The 11,696-nt window shown below is 46.5% G+C and overlaps 1 protein-coding gene across 1 annotated transcript; it reads left to right on the top strand.

The window, feature by feature from the left end:
* The first annotated feature begins 4,094 nt into the window (after positions 1-4,094).
* On the top strand, positions 4,095-10,639 carry LOC149287745 (uncharacterized). The gene is made up of 4 exons (XM_089492617.1): positions 4,095-4,226; positions 5,878-6,046; positions 6,871-6,991; positions 9,185-10,639. The coding sequence occupies exons 2-4, from the start codon at positions 5,903-5,905 to the stop codon at positions 10,165-10,167; spliced, it is 1,248 nt and encodes a 415-aa protein (XP_089348743.1). The 5' UTR covers positions 4,095-4,226; positions 5,878-5,902; the 3' UTR covers positions 10,168-10,639.
* The last annotated feature ends 1,057 nt before the right edge of the window (positions 10,640-11,696 follow it).

The raw sequence follows: 11,696 nt of genomic DNA, 5'->3' as shown, positions 1-11,696 counted from the left end.
TTCAGGGCTGCTTTAACTGTCTGGCTGAATGCTAGGGAATTCTGGGAACTGTAGTTTTGTGAGATATTTAGTCTTCTCTGTCAGACAACTCAGATGCCATAATAAACTAAAATTCCCAGGATTCCTGAGTATTGAACTAGGGCAGTTGAAGTGGTTTATTTATGCAAATTGGATTATTTCTGCAATGTGTTTTTGACCTCTGTTACTATTTGAGCGTCCACAAGGCTCTGTGGGTTTGAAGGGAAGATTCTTCATCATCATCATCATCATTATCATCATCATAATTTCTGCAGTGTTTTAGAACCAGATCTGAGAGAGCCCTGCAGCCTGGATCTGCCCAAATCCCAAATATTGCCCTCTCAGCAAAGCCTGGAGATATTAACCTTTAAGGACCAGAATTCCTCAAAGGCTGACTTTCCCAATCTCTCCTGAGAGACCCTCCTGGACCTAGAGCAACCTCAAAGAAACGGGTCCCATTGGATGGGGGCCCATGTCTTTCTGAGTCTGTGGGTCCAGAGAAAGAGGACTGTTTTCCAGGACCCCCTTCCTAACCTCACAAGGCATCTCTTAGCATTTGCCCAACACTGCTCTTGAACATGCAAAGATCAGGCAAGCAAGATCTGCTTTGCTGTTTGCAAAAAAAGATGGAAAAACAATGGGCCCTTGGTATCCTTTGGGATTTGGATTGGATAGCAAAATCCATGGGTGCTCAAGACCCATTATATAAAATGGGTGACCTTGGGTAAGTCACACTCTCTCAGCCTCAGAGGAAGACCAATGGCCAACTGGAAAGCAGACAACACACACACACATCTACATGATGGGAAATGGCATTCATTCTGGGCCATGACGCCCACTGCAGGGGAACCTTGGGCAGTAGACACTCTCTCAGCCTCAGAGGAAGACAAAGGGCAAAGTGGAAGGCAAACTTGAAGGCAAAGAAAGCCTGGGAATAGGGTCACTAGACATGAGTTCAAGGCATGCAGGACACTCCCAGCCCCCAAATCACACTCAGCCTCAAACGATGACAATGGTAAACACCCTTCAACAAAACCTACAAAGAGACTCCTGTGACAGTATTGCCTTAGGATCCCCAGGAAGGAATTGAAGGCACACAATTCTCCCCCAAAGTCTGTGAGGAAAAGGAGGAGGAAGGCTTAGAGGAAGAAGAGGAGAAGGAGGAGGGGCTTACAGGAAGGGCCTGAGGAAGAGGAGGAGGAAGAGGAGGAAGGCTTAGAAGAAGGGCCTGAGGAGGAGGAGAAGGAAGAGGAGGAAGGCTTAGAAGAAGGGCCTGAGAAGGAGGAAGGCTTAGAGCAAGGGCCTGAGGAGGAGGAAGAGGAGGAAGAGGAAGGGCTTACAGGAAGGGCCTGAGGAAGAGGAGGAGGAAGAGGAGGAAGACTTAGAAGAAGGGCCTGAGGAGGAGGAGGAGGAGGAGGAGGAGGAGGAGGAAGGCTTAGAGGAAGGGCCTGAGGAGGAGGAAGAAGAGGAAGGGCTTACAGGAAGGGCCTGAGGAAGAGGAGGAGGAAGAGGAGGAAGGCTTAGAAGAAGGACCTGAGGAGGAGGAGGAGAAAGGCTTAGAGGAAGGGCCTGAGGAGGAGGAGGAGGAAGAGGAAGGGCTTAGAGGAAGGGCCTGAGGAAGAGGAGAAGAGGAAGGCTTAGAAGAAGGACCTGAGGAGGAGGAGGAGGAGGAGGAGGAGAAAGGCTTAGAGGAAGGGCCTGAGGAGGAGGAGGAGGAAGAGGAAGGGCTTACAAGAGGGGCCTGAGGAAGAGGAGAAGAGGAGGAAGGCTTAGAAGAAGGACCTGAGGAGGAGGAGGAGGAGGAGGAGGAGAAAGGCTTAGAGGAAGGGCCTGAGGAGGAGGAGGAGGAAGAGAAAGGGCTTACAAGAGGGGCCTGAGGAAGAGGAGAAGAGGAGGAAGGCTTAGAAGAGGGACCTGAGGAGGAGGAGTCGGAGGAGGAAAGCTTAGAGGAAGGGTCTGAGGAGGAGGAAGAGCAGAGAGGCCTCTGGAGGATTCTGCAGAGGAAGAAGAAGGAGAAGAAGAAGGGGCTCCTGAGCATACGCAGAGGCCTCTGGGGGAGAAGCCACAGGGAGAAATCTCCTGGTTGTAACTGATTATTACTATTATTGTAGTAGCATTAGTATTATTCAATTTTATTTATTTACAAAGACATGTAAAGATGTATTTATAAAGAGTATCTCAGTGAGTCTCTATATTATAGCATCAGGAAAGATTTTAGGTGTTGTTAAGGTTTGGAAATCCTGTTTGAGGACCCTTCTGACTTTGGGGCCCTTTCATCCTCCATTTTGGGTTTCCTGAAGGCCTCAAACTGCCAACTGCCAAGCGCTGATGCAGAGGCGGCCATTTTGTGTTCTGGCGGCCATTTTGTCCTTCTTGTGACTGTATGGAATAATGTTCCGGAACCTTCTCTGAGTCTCAGTTGAACAGAGGCTCCTCTTTCTCTCCTGAGGCTCCAGAGAGAGAAGGAGGCCAGGCTCCTTGGGCCAAAAGGAAGGAAGAGTGTCTCTTTGTGTGTCTTTTGTGTCTCTTTTCTGAGAGGGTTTTCTTATTACAAAGCTCTGCTCTTTCTGGGAAACATGGGTTTTAAAAGGGATCAGAAATGGGGAGGAGAGTTTTAATACAAGCCTTATTCTTCTTCTTCACAAACATTGGGCTTTGGCTCCTAAGAGGAGGCTTGTCCCCCAAAAAAGGCCAAAAGGAGCTCCTTTGGGAGGTTTTAAAAGCCTCCCCAGTTTCCTTATTAATAGATTTTAAGGCAAGAAGGAAGCTGGCAGACCAGAATAACTCATATTACCAAGAATGAAACAAACAAACATAGAAACAAACAAGAAGAATAAGGATTAGATAGAAAACAAAATGCAAAACAATTTTTAACAGGACAAAAATACAACTTGGGTGCTTCTATCCTTTTACAAGAGACTCAGGATGTATCTGCACTACAGAAATAATCCAGTTAGAAACCGCTTTAACTCCTGTTTCCATCCAATGGAATCCTGGAATTTGTAGTTTGTTGTGGCATGAGAGCTCTCTGGCAGAGAATGCTAATTCTCCAAAGGAAAAATCCCAGGATTCCATAGCACTGAGGGGTTAAAGCGGTGTCAAAGTGCCTTATTTCTAAGTGCGGATGCAGCCTTCTTGGGAAAGGGGCTGATGCTGGGGAAAAGAGGAGGAATGCAGGAAAGGAGGACGGACGGATGGAGGGCCACCGGCAGTCAAGACCTGAGCTGGGTTGTGGACGATGAGCACTCATTAATATTAATATACTTCACTGTTGATTGTAATTGAGGAGGGGATCAGGTTCCTCCTTTCAAAAGCATTAGGAAAATGTTTAGCTGTTGTTAAGGTTTGGAAGTCCTGTTTGGGGACTTTTTGTGTTCTCACAGCCATCGGGTGCCATCAGGAATACTTTTCTTTAAGATCAGAAATCCTTTTTTGGATCCCTTCCTACTTTGGGGCCCTTTCATCCTCCATTTTGGGTTCCCTGAAGGCCTCAAACTGCCAACTGCCAAGCGCTGAGGCAGAGGCGGCCATCTTGTGTCCTGGTAGCTATTTTGTGCAGCTTGTGACTGTTGGGAATAATGTTCCAAACCTTTTCTAAGGCCTCAGTTGAACAGAGGCTTCTCTTTCTCTCCTGAGGCTCCAGAGTGAGAAGGAGGCCAGGCTCTTTGGGCCAAAAGGAAGGAAGTGTGTCCCTTTGTGTCTCTAGCCCTCCATTTTGGGGTGAAGGCTGGAAGGAAGGAAGGGAGGGAGGAAGGGAGGGAGGAGGGCTGTGGGGGTCTCAGGAAGGCGAGGCAGGGGACTCAGGGCCAGTGAGGAGGCTGGACTTTGGTGGCTGGGAGAGAGAGGTGGGGAAAGAGATCCTCGCTTTGAGCCCTAGCTCGGGAGGGCCCACCGGTCCTTGTCTCCCCCTTTGGGAAAGGAGACCCCCCTCAGCCCCCTGGACTCGATCCTGCCACTCATTCCTAGAATGGCTGGGACTCAGAGGAGTTTCCTAGGCATTGTCACCTTCTGCCCTCCATGGCCATTGGCACTGACCTTTTCCCCATTGCCTTCCCTCCCTCAGCCCTTGGACCTCCTCCTCCTTCGCACTCAGAGCAACCCTTCTCTACGGCTGAAGAGACGGCCTCTGACCCGGGGAAGCTCCGGCCATAAAGGACTGCAGGAGAGGCCTTTCTGGGGCTGCTGGAATCAGGGTCTTTGTACTGAAGGTTGGGCTTTATTCCTGGAGCTAAAAGAGGACCTTTGTTTAAATGTTTCAGTCCAGGATTGTATGGAAAGGTTGCAGCTGAGAGAATGGCCCCATGCTTTGCAGGCATAAAGTCCCCAATTCCGTCTCTACCAGCATTGTCTTCCCAGAAGATGGAAGTGAGATTTCCAGACCCCAGACACACAGTGCGCCATGAGTCCTCTTTATGGGGACTGTGTGTGTACGTATTGTTTATTAGAGCTTGGTAAGATATTTGTCTCACTGAGTTTATAAAATGAATTTACATACTTCTTCACTTCCCCAAAATGAGCATAATCCAGGGTGCAATGTTCAGTTATAAGCCTATATATTTATAGATATTTGTTATATCAAGTACAATATATTCAGCAGTGTGCATCTTTTTAAAAAAATATACAAGGAAAAGTGAAGAAATTGTGATTTTGACACTAGATCCATTCAGAAAAAATGCACAAAAATGTAAATGCTTCAATTTCTATGTGACTTTAGCAAGCAGAGAGAGGGGGTGTATGCCTGACTGACATAGAGAAGTCAAATTCTCATCAGTGAGGATGACACAGCATGAAAAATTTGCATTCCTGCAAATGGGCACTCTCCACATTAGCAGAGACACTCTCAGAATTGTGACTTCTCTGCATGCAGAAGACTGCCATGGGAATTGGGTGCTCCCTTTCCATCAGCTCAATCCTCTGGTGCCCCCTGATCCTGGGAGGCAGGCTGGATCCCATGGAAGGGGAACAACCTGAGAAGAGAGCTCCTTTCCTGCCCTTCTTGACCAGGGGCCTCCCTGGGGAAGGGCCAGTTGTAGACCCATTCCACCCAGAGCAATACTGGAGCATAGAGAGTTCTGCTGGTTTGGCCACTGGGAGAATGAGGAACCACCAGGCCAGACAGCCTGATCCAGCAGAACCCTTTATACTCTAGTGTTACTCCGGGTGGAATCAGGCTACAACTGGCCATTTACTGACCCAGGTCCTACCGTAGAGCTGTGGAAGCCATCCCACATGGCCATTCCATGCCTGGTGATAGTGTTGGGTGTGAGGTATCAGGACCTTATCAAACGTGGGGGGGGGGGGGGGTGCAGCGCAGATCTGCAGTCACTCCTGTTCTAGCAATGCAAAGCGTGATATTTTTTCACACCAGATCCAGAGTCACTCCTGTCTAGCAATACGAATTAAAGTTAAAAGCCATCCCACATGGCCATTCCATGCCTGGTGAGAGTGTTGGGTGTGAGGTATTAGAGAAGCATCCAGATGCTTTCTGTAGTCAGTAGCAAAATGAAGAAATCTTCCTCTGAGGGCCACTGTGGACCTCTGCAGGTTTCAGCAGATAATGCACTCATTTCACATCTAGATATGAGGAAATAGTCAGGACTTTTTCCAGTTCCCATCCCCTGATCCCAGGCTACTCTCACAAGGCATGGAGTACCTGTTGTGTAGGAGAGCTGCAGTGAGTCTGCTAGGTCCAGGGGGCTTTGGTTGGTGCAGAGGGAGGAAGGGGATGCTCACCTCTGCATTGGCGCAAAGGAGACATTTGTCACTTGAGTATGTCACCAGCAGGATGCTGATCTCAGTGACTTTGAGTGCTGCAGGGTTTCTAGCCAAACCAAGCCTAACCCTGGTCTCTTTTCTCAGGAACTTCATCTTGGACCCATTGTACATGGCTTTGTGGCCTCTCTTGCTGGACGTGACCAAAGTGCAGGGCCACCAAGACCTCCCTGTCCACCTGATGGCTGACACAGAGGCCAAGCAGAGGGAGTTGGGCTCCCACAGAAAGAGGCTGCCGAGGTCCAACAACACTCGGGTAAATTGCCATCCTGACTATTAGTTTCATCTGTTTTTGGGCCAGCTCATGAAAGCAAGTGAAAAACATACTGTCCCAGTTTGGCAGAGAGAGTCCTGGTTAATCCTCTGTCACCTCATTTTTTCAGGGGCTTCTCCTCGCACTTTTCCCCCTTAATGTCAGGTCAGTTCAGTTGCTGCAAAATGTGTTCCAAGTTCAAAAGAGTATGCATCCCATCAACTCAAAACAGAGGAGAGGGGAGGAAGGAAGAGAGCAGGGTCTTGCCAGGATTTGGAGGCAGAAGCCATCTTCTGTACCCTTACTCGCTTGTGTGATCTTTATCATTAACAATTTTGGCCATCTCGACCCCTTTCTGGTGTCCTCATGTGTCTTGCTTTTCCCATCTGTGAAATGCTGGGGGATATGGAAGAATATCTCTGGACCTAAATTGAGGGTGGGCACAGTGGCCCTCAGGCCCAGAGTACTCCCCAGAACTGTTTTTTAAAAATGAAATTTGCCTCTGAAATTAGGTGATATATGGCTAAATGCACTATAATTCATTAGTGACTAAATCTACCATGCATGTTGGGATAGTCAGTATGTTAATCAATCAATAATATTCCAGAAATGGCCTAAATTATATTGTTTATCATATTGTATATTATATTGAATGAATTCGAGACAAACTGGATCTCAAAGGCTGTAGCTTTTTGCTTGCTTCCAGAATTTAAAGTTTATTCCCTGGACTGGATTCTGAAGTGTTGAAATAATATTTGCAATGCACCATGTGCTTTCCTCCCCTTTTGTTTAGTCACTCTCTGGATGAGGGCTATTTTCTGTTGCAGGTGACCTTTGCGGATGTGGCGGTATATTTCACCGAAGAGGAATGGAAACTGTTGACGAAGAATCAGAAACTTATGTACAGTTCTGTGATGATGGACAATTATGAGAATGTGGCCTCTGTGGGTAAGGAACCTGAATACATTGCCCTTCCTGTACTGAGGGCCCTTTCATAATTTACTGTCAGAGCGATATGATTCCACTTTAGAATTATAGAATCAAAGAGTTGAAATAGACCACAAGGACCATCCAGTTCAATCTTCTGCCATGCAGGAATAGACATTCAAAGCACCCCTGAGAGATGGCCATCCAGCCTCTGTTTAAAGACCTCCAAAGAAAGAGAGTGCACCAAACTCTGAGGGAGTATATTCCACTGTTGAAGAGCTCTTACTATCAGGAAGTTCTTCCTAAAGTTTAAGTGGAATCTCTTGTCCCTGTGGCTTGCATCCATTGTTCCATGTCCTTTTCTCTGGAGTAGCAGAAAGCAAGCTTGCTCCATCCTGAATATGACATCTCTCCAAATATTTGAACAGGGCTGTCATATCCACTCTTAACCTTCTCCAAGCTAAACATACCAAGCTCCCTAAGTCATTCCTCAGAAGCGATGGTTTCCAGACTGTTCATCATTTTGGTTTCCCTCCTCTGGACATGCTCCAGCTTCCCAACATCTGTTTGAATTGTTGTGCCCAGAACTGGACACAGAGTTATTACAAATGAGCCCTGACCAAAACAGAATAGAGTGACACTATTACTTCCCTTGATCTTGACACTATACTCCTATTGATATAGCCTAGGATCAAATTGGCCTTTTTAGCCGCTGTATCACACTGTAGACACATGTTCAACTTGTGCTCGACTACAATTCCTAGTTCCCTTTCACACGTAATTTAATTGCCATAACAACTTCCTGTGGAATCTTGGGATTTCTAGTTTTAGTGAGGCACTATTGTTCTTCACTTTGTAAGGATTCTAAATATCCAATCCTAAACTGCAAATTCTTGGATTTTATGGAAAGAAGCCCTGGAGATTAATGCTTTTTGCCCCTAAATGGTCCTCAGTTCATCCCTGAGCAAGTTTGCTGGCTTTTGTGGCCCGTCTTCCAGCCTTTTGAGGCTCTGGAGAGGCTTTGTGGGAAAAAGGCCTCCCTTGGCCCTGCAATGGCTCAGAGAGGGCCCAAGAGTGGCAAAATGGCCTCCACTTCCCCAAAGGGATGCTGTGGGATATTGAGGGGCAAAATGTTGTGCTGTATTTTCAGGCAACACAATGTGGGGTTGCCCCTGAGATCCCCTGGGGTCCAATATGACCACCCCACTTCCAGTAGTCCATCCCTGTCTTAGAGATGTCTTAATTGTTTTAAGGCTCATCCTTCACACTTGACCCTCACTAATATCAGAAACCAGGTCCCAGACCCCTTGTTCTCCCTTTCCTAATGCATTAGTTGTATATTGATTGTCTTGCCTTTCTCAAGAAATGAGCCTGAAAGTGTCCCTTTTGTGCATCATACTCTGTGGGTGTGTGTCTGTGATAGAGATGGAGGCAATGTGAAAAACAGAAAGGCAGTGAAGAGATGCTGAAGGTCAAATGGTAAAGCAGTGCAGATGGGTAACAAGGAAGGTTGGAGAGCGGAGGGAGAAAGGGAAGGGGATCAGGCCTCTGGGAGCCAGGAGGGGTAGGCAGGAGCAAAGTAAATATCCAGATATAGGCCTTGGCAATGACTGACCACTTTCCACACTAACACAAACACAGTTGATTTCATTGAAATCCTTGGAGGTTCTCTCTCTTGAGTTGCAAAATAATACAAATATTTGCAAGCTCTCCTCTCCGACTTCCTTCAATTTCACCTTTTCTTGTACACACAACTCCAATCCAATCTACACCAATTCACATGTGAGTTGTATACTGTATTGGTTGTGAGTCATATCCTTGTGCCAAACAGCATGAAGGGACCTCTGCAGTTAGCTTCCATCATGCCTTGGATTCTGACTAAGCACTCTATGGCAGCCTCACAGGATATGATGCCACCTGTCAATCAAAGTATTTTTGCACATAGTTAATGGAATATTTTTTTCAACAGTCCTTTGACTATCTGCTTCCACTGATTCCCTCAAGGCAGTCCCCATTCTTTGCTAGTTCCTATAAATATAGAATCGGTCCATGGATTTAGGAGCATAAGCAGCAGGGTCATGCTTGGGTTACTCACAGAGACTTTCTTAATTTAATATCTAATAAGGAGGGGTTAATGAGGGATAAATCATGGGGTAACACCCTCCTCTCTTAACTCTGATTTTCAGTCTTATCTGTCATTGTCCTTCTTTACAGAGAAACATTTGAATCATGAGAGAATCCACACAGTAAAGAAGTCACATAAATGCCAGCATTGTGGGAAACGTTTTCCTTACAAGTCAGTCCTTGTCATGCATGGAAGACTCCACACAGGAGAGAAGCCATACAAATGCCAGCATTGTGGGAAATGTTTTCCTCTGAAGTCAAACCTAGTGATACATCAGAGAGTCCATACAGGAGAGAAGCCATACAAATGCCAGCATTGTGGAAAATGTTTTCCTCAGAAGTCTAACCTAGTGACACATCAGAGAATCCACACAGGAGAGAAGCCATACAAATGCCAGCATTGTGGGAAATGTTTTGCCTACAAGTCAGTCCTTGTCATGCATGGAAGACTCCACACAGGAGAGAAGCCATACAAATGCCAGCATTGTGGGAAATGTTTTCCTCTGAAGTCAAACCTAGTGATACATCAGAGAGTCCATACAGGAGAGAAGCCATACAAATGCCAGCATTGTGGAAAATGTTTTCCTCAGAAGTCTAACCTAGTGACACATCAGAGAATCCACACAGGAGAGAAGCCATACAAATGCCAGCATTGTGGGAAATGTTTTCCTCTGAAGTCTAACCTAGTGATGCATCAGAGAATCCACACAGGAGAGAAGCCATACAAATGCCAGCATTGTGGGAAATGTTTTTCTCGGCAGTCACACCTAGTGAAACATCAGAGAGTCCACACAGGAGCAAAGCCATACAAATGCCAGCATTGTGGGAAATGTTTTCCTCTGAAGTCTAACCTAGTGACACATCAGAGAATCCACACAGGAGAGAAGCCATACAAATGCCAGCATTGTGGGAAATGTTTTTCTATGAAGTCACACCTAGTGGTACATCAAAAAGTCCACACTGGAGAGAAGCCATACAAATGCCAGCATTGTGGGAAATGTTTTTCTATGAAGTCAGTCCTAGAGAGACATCAGAGAGTCCACACAGGAGAGAAGCCATACAGATCCCAGTAGTGAACTAACATTATATTTGTCAATAACGACTACAAAAAATATATTTTTAATGCAGCAGTGCAAAGAAAAGGCCCTTGTGATCTTGTTTGTAATGTTTGTCTCTCCATATGTCTCTTTATTTTTTGAAGTTGGGTTTTGTTCAGTTTAGGTTTTAATTGCTAATAGTATAGATAATTGCTTTGAGTTGTAAATTTGGCTGGGGATTGTGGGCTGTGGAAAAGTTTAGGTAGTTGGGGGGCTGGGATTTGTTAGAGCTGGTTAGAATAGCTATGGGAATGAAAACTTTTGCAATGTTTGGGATGTTGGCTGAAGAAAGTTGGAGGCTGGTATTAACAGAAAGGGCTAGTTTGTGGGAATGGCAAAGGGGTTTTGTTACCTGTGGGGCGTAGACTGAGGGAACTGGAGGTGGGGGCTAGGTTTGGAAGAGGGTGATGTTTTAGGTCTTGGGGTTTTAATGTATTGTTTGGATTGGAGTGGGCAGTTGTGGCTTAAACACTGAATTTCTATGTGTTCTCAATAAAGTTCTTTGCTGTTTCAACACATTGGACTCTTTGATGCATAGAAGTTGTGAATTTACCCAAAACTGAGCCTTTCTTCTCTCCTCAGTCCTCACCTCCATTCACAGCCATAAGAACACCAGAAGCAGACTCTCTCACACACACACACACACACACACACACACACACACATATAATATACACAGAGAGAGCTAAAATTCCAAACTAGAGCCTTCCTTTCCTGCATTTCCCTCCTGAGTCCAGCTCTGCACCTTGGGCTCCATTGCAGTCTCCTCAAAGGAAGGAAGGAAGGGGAGGCCGCTGAGCCCCCGTTGCATACTGTACCTTCCTTTCCTGCAACGTCCCCCAGCGGAATAAGCAGCAATCCCTGCACATGCTGAAGAGGGTCCTTTGGGGATATCTGTGAATGCACAGTCTCAGCCCCTGAAGCCATGGCTGCCCTTACAGTCTGTTCTGAGGGAGGGAGGGAGAGAAGTGGGGAGAGCCCTTGTTCATTCAGAGGAATGGCTGGAGGGTCTTCTGGGGGCCCTTGGGGGTTATAAGTAAGTAAGCCCCTCTTCTCCCGCAAAGAAAGGCAGGGGGCCTGCCAGGCCTCCTCTCCCTCTTCTCTGGCCCCTCCTTGGGGAATTACTTGAGTCCCAGGTACTTGGGGGGTTATTATGAGAATAGAGGCCAGTGGAAACCCTTGGAGAGAGGCATGGCCATGGAGGGGAGAGGGATACAAAGGTAAAAAGGGCTTTGAGGAGCCCCCTCCCTCCTGGAAAGTGAGGCAGAGAAGAGACCCTCCCTTCTGATGCCTCATTTGGGGAAGAGTTTGCTGCCAAATAGAAAGCATCACACAGTATAGAGTTCAATAGCATTGGAAACAACATATTTCCATTTTCTGAAGGTGAGAGGGGAGGGCAGGAACGGCAATTCAATAACAATTTCCATCCTACTAACGATGGCAAGGGTAAGGGTCAGGGTAGCGAGAGGCAAATCAATAGATCTAATCTAGTCTGGAAAGAGATC

This window comes from Sceloporus occidentalis, unplaced genomic scaffold, assembly GCF_023333645.1.
Source record: "Sceloporus occidentalis isolate IW3139 unplaced genomic scaffold, rSceOcc1.0.p SCAF_57, whole genome shotgun sequence".
Taxonomy (NCBI): Eukaryota; Metazoa; Chordata; class Lepidosauria; order Squamata; family Phrynosomatidae; genus Sceloporus; species Sceloporus occidentalis.
This window is presented reverse-complemented; position numbering and strand designations above follow the sequence as displayed.

What these genes read in the sequence shown, in the direction of transcription:
- LOC149287745 (XM_089492617.1), top strand. Translation starts at nt 5,903, where the DNA reads ATGGCTTTGTGGCCTCTCTTGCTGGACGTGACCAAAGTGCAGGGCCAC. An exon ending in CGAGGTCCAACAACACTCGG is followed by an intron (nt 6,047 to 6,870) that starts GTAAATTGCCAT and finishes TTTCTGTTGCAG; the next exon opens with GTGACCTTTGCGGATGTGGC. An exon ending in TGAGAATGTGGCCTCTGTGG is followed by an intron (nt 6,992 to 9,184) that starts GTAAGGAACCTG and finishes CCTTCTTTACAG; the next exon opens with AGAAACATTTGAATCATGAG.